Below are 25,023 nucleotides of genomic sequence, written 5' to 3' on the forward strand. Positions count from 1 at the left end.
TTGTGACTATCAAATAAGTTTCAATTGCCTTAGTTGACTTCATTACACAATGTACATTATTTTTACTCAATGTGCAATTTCTAATTTATCATGTAGAGCATATTAGTAGAAGTATAGGTGCATATTTATCCAGGTTCTTGCAATTGTCTCATGCATCACTTTTTTTTTTGGCCTCACTTTTGGTAACTGGTCATAGTACCAGGCTTTGAATCATGGACATGGCTATCAGATTCACTGAGAAAAGGTTGATAAGAGGTCAATAAAGTAAGTTTTTGAATGAACAATTACTTTACATATTAGATGTTATGGATGTCAAGCTGTAACAACAGCATTTTTGTTATTTTTTGGCAATGGCAGTTGGTATCCAGCAAATCTACAATAGCAGCAATAATTCACCTGTGTTTTGGTAGTGATTGTATCTAACAACTCAATGTCTTGCATCAGGGCATACACTTGTTCAGAACCATCATCTGGCATCATAACTACACTGGCATGGGGGACGCAGGGACGGGGAGACAAGTTTCTGGAACATGGGGACAAAGGGGCCTCAATTTGGGGACGGCTAGGGGACGGTGGCAGGGGATGGGAGGGGGGGAAGGTGGGGTATATAGTATATAGTATATATTATACATATGATACTTAAAATGCTAATTATGAAAAGATGGATAACAATATAAGACATAAAGATGTCAAATACTAATTTATGAAAATAATCAAATTTAAATACTTGACTCTTGAACATTGAACATGAAAGTGGAACTTTCAACAATAAATAACAAAATTTTAAATACTCAAATGAGCAAATGAAAGAGTTCTAACTTATATTATATAAATATTAAATAACAAAAGTTATCGATATCAAAATTATGAGTATCTCATCATCGAGATGATTACATTGAGCAACAAGATAAGATATTCAATACACCCAATAGAATATTATAACATGTTTACTTTAGTTCTTTTTGGTTGGACTCAGTTGTCCCCTAGAGGGGTGAAGGGACTTGTTCCCGTCCCCATAGTGGACACGGGGACATCCCACCATCCCTGCTGAAATGAGGGCCAAATGGTGGCGACGCTCAGGACACAGCAACATCGTCCCCCCATCTCAAGTGTATCCTTGTCTCGGGTGCATCTAGGAAAAAAGGTCGGAGATGCATCCCCGTGTTACTAACTCTAGCATATAAATCTTCTGAAGCAATTCTAAGATTTATCAGCAACAACAACAATGGCTGCCACAATATATTTTTGCAAAAAGGAAGACTTCAGTTTTTTTATATGATGAAATTTAAAAGACTTTACCATATGATCATCAATGGCAATAGAATTGCTCACTAAAAGAAGCTAATGTTGAAAGAGTTTTCTAATGTTGTATATGTTAGCATGGTACTAATGATTTTTATTTCATAGGGTTTGCCACTCCTATTATCCCACGACTTCTTGATTTCCCCGTCATCAATGAAATCACCAACCTGCTAGGGGAATAGATCTTCCCACACCTCAAACCAAGCCCTTGGTGGCGATTCCGTAGCAAGGTTGGTGGGACAGCTGCCAGCAGCATTGATTCTTTCAATATTGTTGTCATGGAAAATCACATGCTCGACAGTTTGTTTATGTTCTCCTGTTGCTCAAACTAACAAGTTTTATTTCTTAAAACTATTAAGATTAAAATGTTTGAGTTTAGATTTTCAATTTTTTGACCAGTTCAATGGTTTTAAAATTAGGGTGTTTTCCTACGAGTGCATTAAGAAAAATGGTGCAAGAGCAAGAGTGAGATGGGAAAGGAGGTGGACAGACAAGGCAAGCATGGCAGCAGGGACAGATCCCTCAAGACGTGGCAGAGGGAGGATCAGACAAATTGGTAGAACAGACAGAGAAAACAAGGATAGAACTTCAAGAAACACAAAAATGCCTGCTCAGAAATTCCACACTTTGCCACAGGGACAAACAGAATCCTGCTAGGTGTAAGGGAAAAAAGAGTTGCGATGGGCAAAGGAGATGATTGCAACTATTTTCAGAAATGTGAAAACCTGAGGGGATCAAATTACTTAAGGTAAAACCCTAGGTCTGACAGACCTTGGAAACGGAAAGTTGAAACTACCTATGGCCAGGAAGGCAGAAGCAGGAAACTAGAAAACCCCTATTGATAACAAAAGAAAAGCATTTGTGATCTCCTCAAAAACTTTAACTCGTATCTGGGATCGCCTCAATTAAAAGCATATAAAGAAAGCAATTTTTATCAGAAATTTAGGTCAATTCTATGTAGATATCAATAAAATGGTGGCTACAAAACAAGCTCCTTTGAGGTTTTCCACAACCTGTTCAAACATAAGCCTTTCTGTCAACATGAGATCTTTCCATCATACTGATGTTTTTTTTTATAACAGAGGCGTCTCTTCTTGGCTATTTGAGTCTCTCTCAACTTACCAGCATATGTCAACTATCTAGGACTATGTATTCCTAGATTTTTTTAGAACTCCCTTGTCTGGTTGACATACTACATTAGATTGTAACCTTTTATAGCGAGCCACTCTTAAATTTACTAATCAAAAACGTTCTTGAGAAATTTTGCATTAAAAATTTTCCTTTTTCATGGCCTAAACTCTGAATATTACGATCGTAACATAGGATTTCCACAGAAATAATTTTGCATTTTAAGACTGCCAAAAAGTCTGACATTTAAATCCATTACTTTTTGAACTCAAGAGGAACTAATTACCAATTCATCTTTCACCTCATTCATACACAAAAGTGGAAATTCTCAACTTACTGCAAACTGGAAAAATAACATCATCAACTATTGAACTGGCCTATTGCTAAGAAGGTTGTTCACTTGTGGGTTATAAGCAAGGTTCTTAGGCACCGGAAAATATGGAAATTCAAAGAAACTAAACATTTTGTGTCAATTGAATAACAGGAAACGGTAAGCTAATATTCATATTTTTCTATGGTGGGTTATCTTAATGACATTTCATTCTGCATCTTGTACAAATATGTATTGCACATTAATTATATTTTCCAACACAAAAAAGAATAAACCTAAAGCATCTTAACCATAAATGCTAGCAGAGCACCTAGATAAAGGAAATACTGCTTGATATCAAGGTTACAATAATTTCAAAACATACCAAATTGAGTGATGTTGAATGGCATATTAGAGACAATGAAAAGCTAAAGGATTAGAGATTTGAGCACATACGGGCCATCTCGATAACCACATAATATACTTTTTCAACGTGAACTCCACGCTTTGCAGTCCCATCAAAGCTCACTTCATATTCTCGTAGCCTGGTTAAGGCAATCATATTTTAAAGCTTGTCAAAGAATGCAAACATCCAGCAGAACTTAGGAAATAGAGAATTCTTAGAATACTGTGCCTTCAAACACACTCATAGAGAATTCTTAGAATACTGTGCCTTCAAACACACTCATATTCTAATTCTACAACAACTGTATTTATCTACACTTCAGAATCCAAACAAAATTCGACTATATATATATATATATATATATATATATATATATATATATATATATATATATATATATATATATATATATATATATATATATATATAAAGTTGGTTTGTAATGATTGAGCACATCTATCTAATAAACATTCAACCGTTAGGTTAAATTTGCACCTGTCCTTTATGTAGCTTATATTTGCAAAATAAATAGGTGCATCAATACGAACAATCACAATCCCATGGTAGGTGTAAGCTTCTGGATATTGTTTGATGTTTCTGTACACTGTAGTACCAGCCAGACGACCTAGGACAGCTGCATAAATAATTAACAACTTCAGAATTATTTCAGCAAATCATGGCAACATCTTATTGACATAAAGTTTCAAATTACTTAAGTAAATATGCTCTGAACGCACTTGAAATAAAATATAAATTAAAGTGGATACAATCTAAACTTAATTAAAATTTCACCAACGATTACTCATTAGGAACTGCTATAATCAGTATGAGCATATCCCCATGCTACAATGCATTTATATCACTGGAAGCATTGGCAACTTAAACTAAAGATACAAGAGAACAAACAAGCAGAAATATAAATAGATGAATGTTGAAGATTGAATCTCTGCAACAGTACCACAAAGCACGAAAGGTGTTATTAATATTCTTAACAATTATGACTATCAGCACAAATGCTAGAGGAAAGCTATCCATCTGGTCTTTGGGACAGGAAAATTCAACTAGCTACTTGCAACTTTTAAGTGGACAGTTTTTAATATTTAACTATGCTTCAATTATTTCACTTGTGTGTAATTGTTTAACTTTGTGACATCTTCACTTCAAAAAAAATTGTTGACATCTGAGATATATAATCTGAAAATAAAAATTCTTTGTTCTTCACAATTCATCCTGGATATTGGCGAGTTATGTTTGAATTTGTTCATCAATAATACATTTGGCATCTGTGAACCATACAGTTGACTCATATCAACTTAGAGTGCTGAAGGGTTCTATAGAATGTTGAAAGAGCCAAAGGGAGTCGAAGGGTGCCCAATTTCAAAGGGAGTCGAAGGATTGTGAGTGCCAAAGGGTGCCAAAGGAACTGAAGGGGCCTAAGCATCGAAGAATGACAGTGTGGAGTGCCAGCACCATATGGGGTTGTAGTGAGGTGTTTTGTACAAAAGTGCAAGGCTAAGGTGTTGTACAAAAGCAACATCGTATAGGTATAAGGAATACAACAATGACATCAAGTGAAAGATCATCAAGCTGAATCTGTCTACTCCAGATGGGTCTTGACACGTACTTCCAGCTCAACCCGATGTCCAAAGATGGGGCAATAAAATTTGCAGCACTTCACTTAGAGGGAGTCACTCACAAATGGTGGCACCAAAGGATGGTCACCCTTGGCCACAACCAAGTTACTTCATATGCTGATTTCACAGAATGACTCATTGGTCGCTTTGATGAGAAATATCCTATATTGAACTTCATGGAGTTGGCACAACTGAGACAGATCGGATGGATGGACGACTACATTTCAGAATTTCTCAGTCTATTAGTGTTGGTTGCAAACATGTCTGAGAAAAGGCTTTTCATACTATTCATGGATGGATTGATGGAACCCTTCAAGGGTTCAGCCAAAGGTTTCAATCCGAATACACTCACAAAGGCATACAAGAAGGCATGAAGCATGGCTACCTCGTCCTCTAAGAGTCACATGCATTCCCAACCACCTCTCCCACAAGAGAATGAGGACAAGGAAACATTTTAGAATAAGTCTCAAAGGAAAACAGAGGCTTTCACCTCTAATTTATCCATCTCAGAGAAAAATGCATTACAAGGGCTTTCATCTCAAATTCCTATGTCTTGGAGAAAAATGCATTACAAGGGCCTTTTACGCCAAATTTTGTGTCTCTGAGAAAAATGCATTATAAGGTCTTTCACCTCAAACCTTTGTCTCATAGAAAAATGTGCTACAAGGGTTTTCACCTTAAATCTCCCTGTCTGAAAGGAAAAATCATTGTAGTAGAAGATAAGAGTAACTGATACTGAGACTCCCTCTAAGAAAGACAATATTATCACATTGAACTGACAAAGAGCTTTAAAGGCAAACAAGGGCTTTTACCTCTAAATTCTCCATTTCAGAGAAAAATGCATTACAAGGGCTTTCATCTCAAATTTCACTCTCTCAGAGAAAAATGCATTACAAGGGCCTTTCACCTCAAATTTCTGTCTCGGAGAAAAATGTATTATAAGGGCTTTCACCCCAAATTTCTCCGTCTCATAGAAAAATGCATTACAAGGACTTTCACCTCAAATTTCTCTGTCTCAAAGAAAAATGCATTGTAGCACAAGATAAGAGCAACTAATACTAAGAATCCCTCTCGACAAGGCAATATTCTCACACTAGATTGATAGAGAGCTTCAAACAGCTTTGATTATCACACTAAATTACAGTTGGCTCCAATGTTTGACCAAACAAGGAGCTTTTAAAGTCACATTGCTTCTTGAGCTTGTTGATCCTCTATAAAAGACTTGACATCCTCCATTTGCCACTCAAGCTCCCTCTGAATGATGTTTTCTCAAAGATTCTTCTGGATTGATTGGTGAGCTACCCCTTTCCTTTTGGATAAATATAAGAAAATATTGCTCTTAAACCTCTAGAGATCTCTGCACACCCTCAAATTTGATTAGCAGCACTATAAAAATCCACTGCAGGCCTATGCCAGAGCAATTTCTATACTCCTTGCATAAGTGACACATCAAATCTCCAACAGTTCTAAACTGATAATAATTCAGCTTGCAAACAATTTATGAGTAGTTTGCTTCAAGCTTCTTGGGTGCAAACACTCCACAAGCTTTAGCCAACAACTTCCACCAATTACCACCCAAGTCAAGATAATGGTCGTTTGCACAACAATGCCCAAAATTTCTCAGAAACTACAAAAGTTGCTTTCAAATATTCTAGTGAATACACATTTGCAAACTCCTCATGCCTGAACCCATATGGCTGTGTAGAACCTACCCAAAGAACCTGCAAAAAAATCTTGACGGATTATGTTTGGACAGGAAAATGCCTATGGAATCTATGTAGATGTAATGTCCCCATTTTTAGCAGGTTCCTACAGTTGGCTTGGTCAATTCATCATCGCGACCCTTGTGAGCTGACAAGGGATTTGAGGGTCTCAGTTGTGGAGTTATTGGGCAATCTAGTGGCCTGTAGTGAGTTTTGGCTCTATTTTAAGGGACTTACTATTTTTAGTAAGTCAACAATTGGTTCCGATGAGCTTAGTTGAGTTAGAGGAGTTGGATGATACTCTCAGTTTTTATTTTTGGCTTCTAGTTTGTGCTCCGAGAATCTTGAAGGGAGTGCCTATTTTTAGTAAGTCACCTATTAGGTTCATTCATCATTTTTCATCATTAGAATCACTCCTCCTTTATCAAATTTTGATTCTGATGCGTCTTCAGCCATTTCTGCAAGAAAAATGGATTATTATTATTATTCAACTAAATATGTTGAGGATGCTATTTTTGTCGGTATTGTATGTTGGCCACCTTAGAGTCATAGCTCGTTGGAACTGGGTTGAAAAGTTTTAAATCTTGGGCATAAGAAACAATGGCCCCGTGTGTCAAATATCTTGATATGGTTGAAAAGGTTGTTTTCTGGGAGCAAAAAGAAAATTAATAAGTTATATTATGTGCCTAAGTATAAAGCAAAAACGCTTTTAAGTGAAACGTGTATAGTTGAAGCTGAGTTGCACCATAGAGATTATAAATATCACTCCAAAATGATCATCCAATTATCTATCAGCTTTTTATTTGTCTCTTGTGAGAGTTTGGAATTTCATTAATTCAATTCCACTGCTAAGGTATAGTGGTTTTGTACTGAGATTTCTAGTCTGATTTCTGAGCATCCTCTCGTACTGTATTGGTTGTAGCTGAGAAGAGTTTTTCTATTGAAGAATTTTGGGGTAAGAATTCTGAATTTGTTGCCTAAGAATTTACTGTGGGAAATTCTGAAGAGGTTGAAAATCTGATTTTGGCACCGATTTATAACACTATTGGACACAGATTTATCTCTGCAACACACCATTTCCTGGTAATTGGTAATAGAAATTCTGCCAGCAAATTACCAATTGAATCTGCACTAGCGCATCATTATACTTGCCATTCAAACACCAATAAGTTTCCATTTGGTGTTAGTGTCACTGGCTGCAAATGAGTATGTGAAATTGGTGATTTCATGCGGGGAATCGAGAGTATTTGTCTTTGCCATTGAACATGAGGAGACCTGCGTTACTATGTGACATCACAAGGCTTCTGTAGCACAACAGACGTGGCCTGTATTTGCTGAAGTTGGACTCACTTGGGCAACGGAATTATCAAAACCAGGTTCTTATGTAAATTAAAATTGATTTTAATATATTGTTGCAGCATTTGATTAGCACGATCAAACATTGCATTTGTAATTGTTCCAACTTGAGCATATTGAATATCATTGGCAAATTATACTCCTGCATTCCATTACATGTTTTACATTATATATCCAAAGAAATTCAAAGTATTAAACACAAGCAAAAAGGGAAGATATATGTATTTTGCAATCTATCAACATTAAGCTTGTTTGCCAAGTGTTTGATGAAATGTCAAAAAACTGAATAGTAAAGAAATTGGAGTTAGACAAGGCTATAACCACTTGGAGTTATTACAGTAGAGACTTGCATAAGTTAGTGGCTCCCATAATAGTCTTGGCTTATCCCAATAGTGTCATTTGGTTTCCAATAGACATGCATGCCATGCACTAACAGCTTGTCTTCTTCGAACACTTTCAACAATATAGTTAGTGATACAAAAACACCTTCTTTGAATACTGTCAATGCCCCCCAAACTTTGCTCAAACCAAGAAACTAATGAGATCATATCACGAGAATACATTAGGATTTTGAGAAAGAAGTTGATATTGTCTCACGTGAACAGGGAAGGAAGCCCAAAAACATCTATGACCCTCTGAATGTTTGTTCATGGCAAAATGTTTAAGATTCCATCCTTGCTACTCAATGACCACTTCTCTTGCACAGTACTTTCAATCAAAGCAGCTAAAACAGGGGTCAATCCAGGGCTCGATAAACTTTAACTGCAATGGATGAAGACTCCAAATTTAATGTATTCATTCACATCACATGGACAATGCTGACAAATAAGAGTGAACTGCAATAAAAATTTGATACCAAATACTGATAACGTTCTCTGTGTCAACCCCGACGTTTTATCTTTTTGGGATGGCTATGACTGAATACAAGAAAATACTGTCAGCTTAATCATATTATTGGGAGAAGAAAATGTTTTCTATAAGTAACTCATATGCAACTAATTTAATACAGGTGCAAATTATATAAATTCTAATAGACACTGTTTTTAACAAGTAATATTTAGATTAGAATATGGGAATTAGGAAACTAAATCAAAAGTAATTCTATTATACTTCAAGAATGCTTAGATTTTATCTTTCAAATGCACCATTAACTCTTCCCATTGCATGATGCTCCAGCTGAACAGTGTCAACCAACGGCTGAAGATATAACCCTTTATTTCTTGTTATCCAATTCGCTCTCATACCATGTTAATAATTTGATCAGAAGGGAAGATAAACAGCAAAAACAACATAATGAACACAGACATCAACACCACCACCCCCCCTGCCATGCAACCCGAACACTCACATATCGAATGTCTTATTAGCAGCACTTTTTTTTTTATAGGTAAGAGGCCATGGGGGCCAAGATTGTGTTTAGGTTAAAATCATCTCAATTCAGCACCAAAGATCAGGGATGGAAGCAGCACCATTTTATTATTGTGAGGCTGATGCACCAATTTCCTAACAATATAAACCCTTTTTGTAATTTCTAAACAATTCTAATTAATTAGAATCAAATCTACAGGTTTCATTCAATTTAATATTGTCATTTTTTTATATTCTTGTTTGTTTCTATATATATATATATATATCAAAGCCTAGTACTTGACAATGTATTATATGGTTGGCAAGTACATGACATATTATCTAAAGAACAATTTCACTCTCCCTTGCACTTATTATTTTCATCGATAACTTCTACAATCAAAAAAATGTTCCTTATGAGAAAGTACAATCCTAAGCATGTGTAGCCCTCACAACTATGGTGTGTGTTCGCACCTATTAAAACTAGATGGCAACTAGTAGGTCAAAAATTTAGGTTCAAAGTGAATATCTCCCATCTACATGCTTGATAACCTCATGACAAGGGCCAGACGGGCTGATTGTGAACTATGATGACCTATTATTATATTTGCAAGACGACCTTTGCAAGTCTAATGAAGTGAAATAAATTATTCTAAATGGGTTTCCATCAACACCATTGCTATTTTCTTTAGAAGAATTTCTCTATCACATAATAAGTATTTTAGGCATTAATAACATCCCTTGTACTTGAGCCAAACTAGGAGCATTAAGAAAAAACCTTTGGAATGGACAAAGATGGGAATTCTGAATGGGGGTAATGTAAAATTGTACTAATAATCCACACTCCATATCAAAAAAGAATTAACGGAAAACAATAGTAATGTTTCTCAAGAATCTGTATTCCTAATTGTCCCAACCAATATGCAAGATGTAAACTTCTGTTATCAAGTACATAAGCAATAATATTGTCTACATTCTCATTTCTTTCTCCTTTCCATTCAAAGATGCAAAATATAGGAAATTTTTTTAAATGCTGTGATATACTAGGCATTGTTCTATACCAACTAGTCATAAACTTTTACTCACCAATGTGTGGATTAGCCGACTCGTGTATTACAAATGCAAGAGATATGCCAACCTATCAAAAAGTGAATCAATGGTTAGAATTTTCATTGATGTTGATAATTACAAATTCAAGCTCAAGAGAAACAATAACTATTTGCTAATATTTGATTTTCAGATATTCAATAATAAAGAATTTAATTGTTGCTACAAAATTAATATTTTCTAATATCGCTTTACATAATCTAATATGCTCATCTATTTACAATCGTGATAATAAAGGTATGTGCAAAATATCTCTTTTACTTCAAAATGCCTTGTGAATTTTGGGAAACATATACACCACAACTTTGGTAGTGGTGTAATCTCACCCAAAGTTACAATTTTGAATGAGGTAATTGAATTGTGAAAAATAACATGCCTATAGAATTTATTCTTGAAAATTAATTTCTTAAAAAGAGTGTAATTTCTTAAAAAGAGTTAAAGACCTCGAATATATGAAAAGACCTAAAGTATGCTTCTAGATTTTCACAATATTTTAGCATGTTGTCCATGTTATTTCTTCCTTCTAATTCAAAAGCCCTCAATTCTTATCTACAATCATAAGGGACATTGTCTATATCTAAATTCTACAAGTAAATTTAGATTAAACAAATTCAAATTCCTCCCACATCCAAAAATATAAATATGATTTAAATTTTACAAAAGGAAAACTTAACAATTTATTGTCATGGTTCAAGCTTTTGGATAATTTCTTGTCAAGCAACTACAGCTCCATGAAAAGTAGCATTCTTCCACAACTACAAGACAAAATGACTTATTGTTGGGTATTTTCTACATAACTCTTGTATTACCAAAGAAAGGAATCCTTGAATTGTCATAGCTTTCTATCAAGCCTCAAATATTAGAACCAATATGAATCAAATGTTACAATTGAAGGCAACCCATCCTATTGGATTTTTTGATCAACTCAAATGGAAGTGGATCCAAACAAGAAAAACTTTCAAATTCCTAATAATAACATTTTTCTCTATAGATTTGCAAACTAATCATTGGCAATATATGTGTGATGTTCCTTCCTAGCTAGAGAAATCAGTTCAGCAGGATTAACATATCAATGGCCTTCGTTGGTTAATGAGTTTAGATAGAGGGTCATCTTGTTGCAGAGATCTAGTCAGTAGATGAGATACTTGCCTCCCCCAAAGATCAGTTGTTGTAAATTTGGCATTTTTATGGGTTCCATGACTCCATTCTTCATATTTAGTGCAATTCTTGGGTTGTTCAACAAGGGCCCTTCCTGTTTTTAGCAAAGCACTTGGTCACATGGGGATCAGCAATGTTGACACATAATTAATAACAAGTGGTTGGACAGATTTAATATTTATGCGGCCAGAATGATATTAAATTATTAAAATGGCTTATTATAAAGTTGTAACTTTATAATTGAGGGTCAAGTTATCATTTGAAGGGGACCATTTGTGGAATTAATTTTAAATGCATAATCCATCAAGCAAATTATATTCATTCCTTTGGTATTTTGATAAGATAATTTCATGGGTGTTCGAGAACAAAGATGAGGGTTTCTGTGAATTCCAAAGCTTTTTGGCATTGGAGGGTGTAGCTTCTTCATTGTATCAGTTCTCTGAGATTGTCAGATGTCAGCAGAAGATTGCTTAACTATTGACTTCATCCAGAAGTCAAGTTTGTGCATGCAGAGAGAAGAATTTAAAGGTTTTCAATCAGATTGAAGTCCCTGGTACAAAAGGAGACTGGGACAGCAGAGTTTATGATTATCGGCTCTCTATACAAGCCAGATAACTTGCTTTTTACAGCCACAGTTTGCAGCAGGAAAGATTATACATCATTTGGAGGGAGAGTTGGGTTCAAGTAGCATCAATTAATTGCAAGAAAATTTGTAAGGTGTCAGACCTTAGACAAATTGCTGGTGTTCATTTCAAAGGCACACTCTTCACATTCTAAAAGGATCAATCACTTACAAGGCTGCTGTTTATCAGCATAAGCATATAATTCGTAAGTAATTCAGTTTCGAGTATGCACATATGTGAGATAGTTTAGATATTTCATGAGCAAAGATGATATCTAATTTCTGCAGTTATTTTCCATTGTAAATATTTAAGTTTCACTTTTCCATGATTTCCATGCATTGCTTATGTCAAAAACAGAACCAAAAAAAAAAAATTGAATACTCAAAAAACTTAAACAAAGACCTTATTTGCATCCAATAAGTCACGTACAACAAACACAGAGGACTAAGGGTATTCACAGTACTATCAAAGCGGTTTCCTGTCATCCTTTGGGTTTAAATCAGATTGTTAATGCAATCCAGTGACAAGGAAAGAAAATATTATCAGAGAGAATACAGGAAAACTTGGCACCCGCTGCAAGTACCTAAAGGGGAGACAGTATCAAAATTAATAGGTACTCAATGGGAGCCATCATCTAGGAGTTCTAAACAGGTTGTAGGTATGAGTGATAGAGGGGAAAACAGTCCACCACAGGATGAAGACAAAGAAGTAAGAGAGGCTTTGAGAGGTTTACTGGATGGACAGCAACATGTAGTAGATACATTACAACAGCTCACCACTGCCATACAGCAATTGGCTAATCCAGAAGACAAAATCATGAGCAAGAGGATAACAGAAGTATGGTTGGGACTCCTAGTGCACCAAGAGCACCTACTAGCACCTTTTAAATCTCTTTTGAAAAGGGCTCTAAGTTGGCACCTCAATTTGTTGGACCTTTTGAGATCTTGGAGAGGAAAGGACTAGTTGCTTATCATCTAGCCTTGCCACCTAGCCTATCATGCATCCACAATGTGTTTCATGTTTCTATACTTCAAGGATATGTATATGATGAGTCTCAGATTATAGATTGGGATGCGTTGTAGGTGCAGTCGGATAGGCAAATAGCTTTGGAGCCCATTCGTATTTTAACTCGATGGACCCTAGCACTTCAAGGCGGAGAGCTAGACCAAGTTAGAGTCCAGTGGGATTGTTATGATGAGGTCACGACTTCATGGGAGGATGCAATTCAGATAAGATCTCGGTACCCATATCTTTTATATGATCTCCAACAGGAACTTCATGACTAGAGGGGGAGGATGTGAGGCCTCACCTCGACCCACTTGCCCAAGCTTGCATTTATGAGAGGAGACAAGAATGATGACCAAGGACTAAGAGTCAACTCGCACTTATTGCTAGTGGGTGGGTGGGAATTTGAAGGTCTTTTTAGAGGGTCTTGGACAACTTAGTGGGTGTTCACCCACTCTCTAGTTTTAGAGACATTAGGGTTTTGAAGATTGGAAGCAAAACAAAAGGGGCTCTTCTCAACTATCCATCTCTGTGACTTTTGAGCAAGGTTGATGGCTTTTTCCAAGAAGAAACTCTTCATTTTTGTTGTAGATTAGTATGTTGATGAACTTGGATTATGTATTTCAAAAGTTTACATATTTAGTTGAAAAAGAGTTTGGGAAATCTATTATTACTCTTAGATTAGACAATGAGGGGAAATTTTGTTCTAGTGAATTCTCAAGCTTCTTGGATACTCATGGCATCGAACGCCAGTTAACTACACCCCACACACCACAACGGAACAGTGTAGTTGAAGGTTAGAACAAAACAATCACCGAGATGGCTCGATCCATGCTCAAACATCGACATGTTCCGAAGAAGTTTTGGGCAGAAGAAATCAAATACTGAAGTTCATCTTTTGAACCAGTCACCCACAGTGGTGGTCAAAGGTAAAACTCCAGAAGAGGCCTAGTCAGGTCACAAGCCCGAAATCAGTCACTTGATCATTTTTGGATCCCTGATGCATCACACACCAAGTTCGATGCCAAGAGTCAGAAACTCATGCTTGCTGGATACAGTAGTCTTCACAAAGCCTATTGCTTCATTGACATTGAGACATCTCGTCTCCTGTACAGTTGTGATGTAGTCTTTGATGAGCAATGAGCACCATTCATGCATGTTTCTCCTGTTCCTTATCCAGCAAACCAGCCTATAAAGGCTCCTAATTTGGGAGTTAGGCTTTCATTAGGTCCACCTGATGGGAGGGCTCCAGTAGCTCCTGCGACTCCAGTTATACAAGTGATCCCTGTATAGACACCTCTAGCTTCTCCTACTAGATCACCACATTTGTAGATGCTTCACCTAAGTTTGATCCAGATTCTTCAAATGAAGAACCTGATCATAGAGCATCTTTTGAAACTATTGTTGGTCATTCTGCTCTTCGAATTAAGTAGTGGGCTAAGACACTTGCTAATCTTCGTGATGATGAGCTCATTGATGGGAGAACTGCTACTATAGAATCAACAAAGTTTGATTCTCCTCCCATTGATGATACTACATACAGGCAACTAGTAGGCTTTATGACTAGGCCTCATCTACCTCTCTGTTATTGGACCTACTATCAATTTTGCAGTTAGCTACATCTCAAGCTTTATGACACCTCCCAAGGCTGATCATTGGATGTCAGCAAAGCGTGTGCTTCGTTATGTGAAAAGCACTTTAGATTATGGACTAATTTACTCTTGATGTTCTAATCCTAGACTCAGTGGGTTCACAAATTCAGATTGGGCAAGCTCTATTGAAAATAAAAAGTCAACTTTTGGATGTGTTTACTTTGGGATCCGATGTCGTCACATGGACCAGTAAGAAGCAACAAGCAGTTTCACTCTCCTCCACCGAGGCTGAATACAGAGGAATAGTTAAGGCAAGTTGTGAAGTTGTTTTTCTTTGTCGGATACTTGGGTATATGCACATGTCACCAGGAAGACCAACCACTTTGTTTATTGATAACGAAGGTGTTATCAAGTTAGCACGAAATCCAGTCTTCCATGAACGAACCAAGCATGTGGATGTTCACTGTCACTCTATACGACAATTACTTGAAGACAGAACAATACACCTACAGTATGTTCTAACCACAAATCAGACTATAGGCATTCTTAGCAAGCCTCTTGGTCTTGATAAGTTTGCCAAGTTCAGAGGTCAACTTGGTGTTGTGCATAGATTAAGGGAGGGTATTATGATAATAGATAAGCTTCTATTATTAGTTAATGGTTATCTCTTTGTAATCTATTGTTTATATTAGAATGTTTCTAATATTTAGTTAGTTTGTAGATAACTAATAACTATTAGTTTTCTTTTAGCTAGAATAGAAAGTTTCTATTCTTTACAATTGTTTCCTAAGGAAACATAGTTTCATTCTTTTGTATCGATAGACCTCTCAGTCTCAATTAATAACAAGCAAATATTTACCAATTACTTCATAGTATATTTATGACCAACGTGTAATTGTTTCTTGGTATGCGACTTGATTTGTTTTGTAAATGCAAATTCTATGGAACTCTACTATTATTCGCCATTTTGGAATTGAAAGACCTTCCCTACTTGGCTTCTGCAATTTCAGCAGGTTCGGGCCTACCCTATTCTGCTTGTTGGACTAGTTTGCTCGAATCTGGCAAATCCAACCACCATCTTTATCTACAATTATTCCTGTTTTGATGACAAATTGCATATATCTCTGCATTTAGTGTATATCTATGTGTTTTTCGTATACTCTATGTACATCTGGCACTCAATGATTATCTTGGTTCACATCTAGCTTTGGCATAGCCAAGTGGCACACTCAATTTTCCTTAAACCTTGTTGTCGTTGGCGAATCCAACTCCCCAACCGTAAGGCTCACTAGTCGTACAACTTGCAAGCCATCATCGTATGGCATGTTAAGTCACCCAATAGTTCGGTCAACACTCCTCCATCTCACCAATGTACGACTTATCCACTTCACTATATGACAACATCATCAAACCACCATATTATGCCTTGCATACCACTCCCTTGGCAACACAGTACCTCAAGTTGCTTGTCATCAACTTCCAACCACCATACGACTGGCATGGTCACTATACAGCATCCCTTGCCCACCATACATACCCGCCTCGTACATCTCCCTTTCTTACCATGCAACCAAGAACTATATCATACACTGCACATTTGATTCATTTCATCCTCTCATTACTTCTCCGTACTCTACCTCAGGGTCCACATTTGTCAGGATAAAATTAACCTGCCATTAGGGACATTACATTTCGTTTGAGATTCGTGACATGGTTTAATAGCCTTCGATGCCTTCTATAAGTTTAGTGGTTGTATCGAGCATTAACGGGCCAATCTTATGTTGCAACAACAACCCTAGCTTGTAACAAGTGGTATCGTTGTTTGGTCATAAATTCAAATCTCCTCATGTAATATCAAGGGTGGGATTGTTGGATTAATCACCAACGTTCTCCTTCGGCATTCATGACATGGTTTTATAGCCTCTTGTGTCTTCTATAAGTTTAGTAATTGTATTGGGCATTAATGGGCTGATCTTTTGGTGCAACGACAACCTTGGCTTGTAACAATATGTGTGTCTGTGTGTGTGTGTGTGTGTGTGTGTGTATGCAAAGAAATGCAAGAAATATATAAAAATAAACCATTTCATAGTATGATACTTTACCATTGATTAAGATTCAAGATATTTCATATTTGATAGTTCAAATTCAAACTCCACAAACACAAATATACAAACTAATTGGTAAATTACCCATGTTCAAGACTCCAATGCAATTTGAATTATGAAATCAAAACTTAGTTCATGATTCAATGTTTATCAATCAATACTCAAGACTCAAGTTTCACTAATGAGATTTTGAATCATAAGGATTCTCAAAAAAAATCATAGTCTCATCATCCCTAGCTACTGCAAGTCCAAGATCATTTGAATCAAAATGGATCTACTTGTGCTAGATGCACCATTTGCCATGATGTTATCATCATCATCATTTGCAATCAGTAGTAAGATTCGGAATCGTTGCATCCAACTTTGCATGTTCAAGAGCTATGTCCCAAAGCTTGGCTAACCCTTGTATTCATCCAACTTATGTGACAAAAGATGCAAGTTGCTATCAATGTAAACCAAGTCCTCATCTTTCTTTGAGCTCAACCAGTTGAGCTTCAATAAATAGGAGTATGTACTCCAATTCCATTCAGTGGCAGAAGAACTTGCAACTTGGATAGTGTTCACAAAATTAAACATACAAATGAAAAGAAAATTGAAGAATGTTAAACACTAAATTGTAGAATACAAGTGGTAAACAAAAACCAAAGCAAAACTTACTTGTGAGAGGATCTTGACTGAAAGTTGTTATAGATGCTTGTGTGGTTGACCATACATGCACCACCATGTGATAGCTCCCATGTCATTTTGGTAATAGTAGAATACAAGTGATAAGCAAAAAACAAAAAAAAATTAATTGTGACAGGATCTTGATTGAAAGTTGTTAAAGATGCTTGTGTGGTTGACCATACATGTAACACCATGTGATAGATCCCGTGTCATTTTTGTCCTTTATTGCATATGGAATAAGTTTATTCCCGAAGAAAATAAGCCAAATTCCAGCCTCACCTTTTTGTGCATTTCATCATCTTGGAAGACTCTTGCAAATGCATTGAAGAACCAATTAGTAACTTCTTAATCCGCATATGCTGCAACTCTATCTGGCATAGCAAGTATTTCCTAGCTACAGTACCTTGGAAATAAGGCATATGCAAGGAAGTACAATGGGTAGTCATCTTCTCCCAACGATAATGAATGATTGCCTCCACCTTATTACATAAGGCTTCACATTTTCTGGGTCTATTCTCATGTATTCATATGGAAAGTTTTAACTTCTCTACCATGCTGTCCATGTCATCGTACACATCAATCAAGGTGAATCTATATCAGCAAAGTGAAGCATAGCCATGATAAGCCTGGACAAATCCAATACAAATTGCACACTAGCACTCCGTCATCCAAGACCAAAGCCTTGACCTTTTGGGCTTTGTCTAAATTCCACGCCTTTCATATACCCCACTGGCTAGAAATAACTATTTGGCTCAATGCCCCTTCTGCCTTGACAAGTCGCCTTACAACAATAGTATGAGATTCAAATCGGGTTTCAACAACCTAAGCAAGTTAACAATATGTCAATAAATGTTAAGAAAAGTTATATACAATTTGATAATTGAACATGAACATAGAACTTATTCAAATTTAATAAATTAATGAAATTTTACTAATTACATTTTAACTTCAACAACTCCAATTTGGAGAATGATCTGAATATGGATTGTGACATGTGGTGGTTTATCGCAAACATTTGTATCTCCTCTTCCTCTTGGTATATTTGCTTCACTCTATATATTTCGTGCTAATTTGCAGCATGAACAAGTTGAGGGACTGTATAGTGCATGGTGTCAAAAAGAAAAAATGTTAATATTGGCTCTCAACCTAAGCATTGGCACCCCTACAATTTTTGGCATTGTCAGTAACCACCTGGACCACATTCTCACTACCCACCATATATATGACCTCAATGAGAAATCTAGAAATAAACTATGAATCCTTCACTTCTACTTCGTAATCAACCACCTTCGGAAACATCACTACAATCACATTAATCAATGCTCGGTTTCTTGTATCTTTCCATCCATCAAACACAATAGATATACCATAAGTTCTCCAAGAAGTTCTAATTGGTTGAAGAGCTTTCTCTATAGAAGTCTTGTCTTTTCACAAGAGCATAGTATGCACCTTTTCATACCCAGGACTAGTGTAATCAGTTAGTACTTTATTGATGCTTGCCACCATTTCCTTCTGATATGGTAATCTCACCAAGTTGAAAGGAAGGTGTTGATGTTTTAGCATCTGGAGAAGTATTTCTGAATTCTCTATGATGTTATCAATTCAAAGAAATAAGCAATTATTAGTTTGACTTTGATATCTATCTTTCATTCATAAGAAATATGCATATGTTATTGTCTGATATACATGACAGAGGTATATCTATACGTACACATATTCATATTAATGTATGCATACGTGTACTTATACATACACCTCTGTTATGTATTATTATTACTTATGACAGAATACAAATGCTTTATGATCGACCAACTTAACAGACTTTGCTGTCAGTTTCCATGTTATACATATCAGATATCATTGTCAGGTTTCTATGTTACCCACAATCTAAGAATTAATACAGACTTCATATTGTTCTCGACTATGATGGTGTCGAGATATTACCCGAGTCGAGGACTAATTCTTTATCGGGTCTCAAACTCGTATTGTGTTTTATGATTGTTGTTAGCGGTAACAAATGTAAACATATCGTATGTCAAAAATGCCTCCGAAGAGGCATGTCCCTACGTGGCCCATGGGCCACGTAGAGGCATGACTCTTCGGGGTCATGTCTGTCTATATATTTATATATATGAGAACTTCGATCTGCAGAGAAGATATAACATACATAACAAAATATACCAGTACCTGCAGAATTCGATATATAACATTATTGCATTTATCATTCTCAATATCTATCTTACAGTCATCCAGTGGAAGCAATCAGCGCTGAGGAAGAAAGAAATCAGAGAGTCTGCTACAAACATAAAGAAAGATAAGTCAAGTGATTCTTATTTAATTTAGAAATAAATAGCATTTATTTGTGATTGTTCATCTATCAGAGATCCTAAATTTTAACAATTGGCATAGAGTCAACATGCAATGGCTTGATCAACAATGTCTCTTGCCTCCATTATAAATGCGGATTCCAATGAACCTCTTTTGCGGGAGGTAACTTCTACTTCTTCCTCTTCATCTCCCAGTATAGGTGTTGGGTCCCAAAACTGCAGATTGGAAATCCAAGAGCCTGCCACTTATCCAACAGGACTTCTCAATCAGTTCTAGCCAACAAACGGGAATACTTCTCGATTCCCCTACACTTCAGGCTCCGCTACACCCAGGCGGGTAAACCTTCACCTCAAATGCTGATTGTCTAGTTTAAGGCTTTTCTATAGTGAATTTAAACTTTTGGAGTTCTTCGGCTAGCAAGGTCCTTGAAATCGATGAAATTGAAACTAGATGTTGGATAATGGTTGAATGTTTTGTATAATTGAATTATAATTAATTTGATGCTTGCAGGAAGGAGGTTATAGATTTTTTGACTTTGAATAATAAAAAAATTAGTGTCGCTGCTCATCCAGGCAATAGAGTCAACTTCAATGAATTTTCATGTACAACTTTATAATGTTTTACGCACTTATACTGCCAACAACTAAATAATAACAAATCAAATATTAATGCAATCTTAAATTAGTACAGATTGAGTTTTAACTCCTCTGGTAGGGAGACAAATTGGACACATACAGAAACAATTTAATATTTCACAATATCTGTAATGATCAAATTTAAAATGCTAAATGACCATGTCCACTTATCTGACATTTAAATTGTATACAGAATTCCAAAAAATAATTGCAAAGGACGATTCATCTGTAGTTTAAATCTCCACGCCTTTAATAATAAACAAAGAGCATTTTATTTTATTATAAAAATAAAATAATGGAATTTACATTAGAAAAGCCATGTATACCCTCCATACAAAATAATATAAATATTTCTTCTTGAGAATATGTTTTTCCAAATGTGTACCTTTTTTGAATACGAAATATTTTTCCTTTTATATGTTGCAAAACATCACCTTTAAAATAGGTGCAACCTTTTTAAATGAATGATTATGATAATGTGGAAATATTGTGATTGATTAGTTTTAATTTTACTCACATCCTTTCCAAAATACTTGTTCCCCTTCTAATGGGAACGCTGAATAATTTCTTATTATTATAATTGCATAACTTAATACTTTAGAACGATATTTTTAATGATTGGTAAATTCAATATCTTCATTGCCCCACTCGCACCATTTGAGATTTTATATTCTACGTGAATGTCATTCCTCCTTCTGGCATATCAAAGTTTGATACCTTGCATCTGCGATTTCAATACTCTCCTTCAACGACATGCCTCAGATTGAGATATGTTGTTTTAACTTTTGTTTATCAAGGTTTCGATAATATGGGCTTCTTCTTATGATAACCGGTACTGTATTATGTTAGAACTGAATTGCAAATACAAAACGATGAGAGAATATTTGATATTGCCATTCTTGATATTGATTCAACACTGGACACTGATCACTGCATCCCTGATGTCCATGCCTTTCCTCTTGCCAGGTCTGTTTGCACTCTGTATTGCTGTTGCCATCTCAAAACACAATGGGGGATTGTGAACGCATGAGTCAACAGGCTTCCATATTGTGCACTCGGCAGAGTTTTTGATAAAATATGCACTTTCCAATTCTGATTTGTATGTGTCTTCAAGTCATGTTCTTATGCAACATCTGCTCATTCATTTGAGGAACTAACAAGTTAATTTCAAAGCAATTTATTTATCGATGACTTCATCTCATAGGTCTGATATCCTCTAAGTATACAGATTTTAACATCCAATGACCCTTTAGTTTGTTTGTCTCAGCCTTAAAATGTTCCTGAGGACTTTCTATTTGCAGGTGTGCATCCTAATTACCCTGAGACTTGAGTTATTCAAATTGTTCTGTATGCTGGTGTGATGCTTCAAGGTCTTCCTTAATTCAAACAGTTTAGTTGCTGTTTCAAGTTCTTCAAATCTGAAGCCTTCTTGACATCTCTAACTGATATTTATATTTGTAGCTTATATCAAAGGTATTTCAGATTTTTGTCTTTAGTTTTATACATCATTTAAACATATATCAAATATATTCATAATGATAAAAAAAATTATTATATCAATATAAATTCAATGGTGTATGCATTTCTTGTTATATCTTTGACTTTGACATAAATGATTATCCTTTTTTAGTCTCCAACATCATAAATGGGGCTTAATTTTTTCAAAAATTAAGGTTCCATCAACAGGTACTTGCAAGAATGGATCTTTAGAGGATACAACTAGATCAAAGGGGAATTTAGCTATGTTCTTTCCGGATGGAGCTTGATAAGAAAAATGAATTTTTAACTAAATTATCAGCAACTTCTTGTTCTCTTATAAGTCTTGCTTACTTTGCATTAGTCATCCCCTTTCCATCTTTGCTTCCTTTGCAAATTCTCATTCCTTTGACATACATTACATTTCCAAATGTATGACCCACCTCCTAAAACTTGCGATTATCTTGTAGTATTTTTCCATAATGGAGATCCTACATCAATTTTGAAGTTATCACTTCCTTCAACTTGCCCTGCCACTGAACCTCAACTATTGGCAGTGGTCATTATTACATAATACAATATATAAGAAAGTAAATAAATTTAAATTAGAAAAAAACAATGAACATCAAGCACACAAGTGTAAAATGATTACATAAAATATTAAAATAGATAGCTAAAATTCTTGCTTCGTTTCTTTATAAAAGGGGAAAATAATTGTAAAAATTCTTTTCAAACTTTAAAAAAAATCGTCAAAATTTCAAAACAACTTAGTAAAAGGACTCAAGGATGGATCAAACACTTAACTTAGATGCTTGGAACTCCTTTTGGGAAGCTATCTGACACCCTACGAATGATCATGTTCAAAGCTAAACAACTTGTCTTCAAAATGCCAAAATGGAGACTGAATGAAAAGAGAGCTCAGCTGTAAACAAAATGAGAAGAACAAAAAATAACATTTTGTACATGTGAAATTGTGGATGTGCTCAAGAAGTTCTTAATGGGTATCCAAATGCTTAAGGAAGCGTAATGTGCACTTCTTTGAGCATTCGGATGCCTAGGAAGTGCTTCCAACGCGCATCTGCAAGGCTTCCCAAGCGTTTTGGGCATCTGAACGCATCAAAACCAGCCTCCAATTTCCCTTGCTACACATTGGTACCTTAGCAAAAGCCTTCTTATTTGTATCCAATAAGTTGAGTATAACAAATAGTGAGGACTAAGGATCTTCACAATATGTTTCATAGGAGTGATTTACGATTTTCTTTCACAATAAAAATTCTACATTATTATTAGCCATATTCTAAGTTTATTATTAAGTTTTGGGTGCAACACATATAAATACCAATTTTGGTGTAGCCTATCACTTATACTCATGTAGAAAATAAATTATTGGCATGTGCATACCCACTATATGTTTGTAAAAGCATATTTGGCTTTCCTTTTGTAGACCCTTTCTAAAGAACCTACAAGCTTGTATTCGTAAGCATGTTGTTATGCCCATAAAATTCTATTTACCTAAGTGTGAAAAGACTAAGTAGTTGTGACATGCTTAATCTGACTAGTTTAATCTATTAACTTTATCAAATTTCTTAGGCTGGCCAGACTAGGATTAACCATCAAAAAAAAATTTAGAACCTCCACTAAACCTTGATACTATTTTATTTTATTTTTATTTTTACCTTTTTTAATCTACAAAAATTACATTGTTGACAATATGAACTAGCTATCAAGAGATTGAGAGAACTTATCAACATTAATTTATAGGGTTTTCCATCCTCAATGAGATATGTTGAACCAAGATTTGTACAAGGGTTAATGAACTTTGACAATGATAGAATAAATTGCCTTTTCCAACATTTCTATTCTAAACTATTGCCTACAAGTTGACAAAGAGAGTTAAATTGATTGATTAACATTTTTCTTTGGAGAGGGATAAACAATTTGACCCGAAGCTATGAACTGGAGAGGCCACAAATGGAGGATCTCATCCTCAATGGAATGTGAACCTTGATGGCAAGAATAAAACCTTAACCATCACGCCATGCCAACATTGACAATGGATTGATTAACATTAACTAGAAAGGCCCAAGGAATTTAAATAGAAAGAAACTGTTTTGAAGCCACTTTATTAATTTTCCCTCCAAAGGACCCATAGCAATTCAAATTAATTTTCGTAGGAAAAGCACTTTAGGGTTAGTATAAAAAGAGATCAATTGGGAGCATTTAGGAATTGGAAGATTTAGCATTCAGTGCTATAAGCTCTATAAGCAAAGACATCTTGGAGATTTGATGGGTTCACCTCACCCCAATCTCCTTTGCCAAATCTAAGAAGTCTCCTTCGGGAACAAATTTGAAAAATCAAGGGCATCATCCATCTTGGCTAGCAATATCAGTCACTAGATCCTGGAATGAATAAGAACCTACAGTTAGTGCTTAGCCTAAATTGCACAAGGCTGATCCAAGTAGCACCAAGCAATGGAAAGCGACACAATTGTATCAGCGCATCATCCTTAGATTGGTACAACCTTCAAAAAGTGTTAATTCTAAACAATGGATTATGTGAACTAATTTGGTGCAATCTCAAATTAGAGATTATATGGGAGAAACTCATTAAGAATCCGATTGATGAAATTATGTATTCAATCGACTGTGATTATTGATGGACTTGCAAGGCTTAAATTGAGTGTGATCTAGGAAAACCACTTATAAGGTCCCAAAGGGCAATCCCTACTTGTACAACCCTCTCATAGCACTTCCTCATGCCAACAAACTCTTTTGTACAATAGGAAATAGCATTTGTACGACCACAAACCCCAGTGTATAGTTCAAGGGCACACTCGTATAGTAAATTCAAAGGTGTACAATGTTTGTATTGTGTGCGATCAATAACTTGAGCATACGACAAGTAAGTTATCCATACGACAACAATCCAGGCTACACCATACATCAACAATCTAGGCATACAATTTGTACTGCAGCAATCTAGGTGTATAGCAACACCTAGTATGTACGACAACCCCAATGCAAACTACAATGGCAACTCATTCTCATGTATGGCATGCACACGACATACAATTTTGGTCATATGGTCAAAAACTCTTTCGGACCCTGCATGGCACCATACAAGTCTAGAACTATTAATATT

The 25,023-nt window shown here is 35.7% G+C and overlaps 1 protein-coding gene across 8 annotated transcripts in view; it reads right to left on the reverse strand.

Annotated features, from left to right (window-relative positions):
* The window catches only part of LOC149531528 (sulfate transporter 4.1, chloroplastic-like), a 220,521-nt gene that overhangs the window by 64,974 nt on the left and 130,524 nt on the right, over nucleotides 1-25,023 (reverse strand). For all 8 annotated transcript variants that reach the window (XM_089811875.1, XM_089811872.1, XM_089811877.1 and 5 more), the window contains exons 13-15: nucleotides 10,273-10,324; nucleotides 3,642-3,780; nucleotides 3,197-3,285 (exon numbers count right to left, since the gene is read on the reverse strand). In XM_089811875.1, coding sequence (XP_089668001.1) covers nucleotides 3,197-3,285; nucleotides 3,642-3,780; nucleotides 10,273-10,324 — 280 coding nt within the window. The remainder of the gene's footprint in view (nucleotides 1-3,196; nucleotides 3,286-3,641; nucleotides 3,781-10,272; nucleotides 10,325-25,023) is intronic.

This window comes from Cupressus sempervirens, chromosome 11 (genome assembly GCF_028749045.1).
Source record: "Cupressus sempervirens isolate cs-2001-9-10 chromosome 11, ASM2874904v1, whole genome shotgun sequence".
Classification (NCBI taxonomy): Eukaryota; Viridiplantae; Streptophyta; class Pinopsida; order Cupressales; family Cupressaceae; genus Cupressus; species Cupressus sempervirens.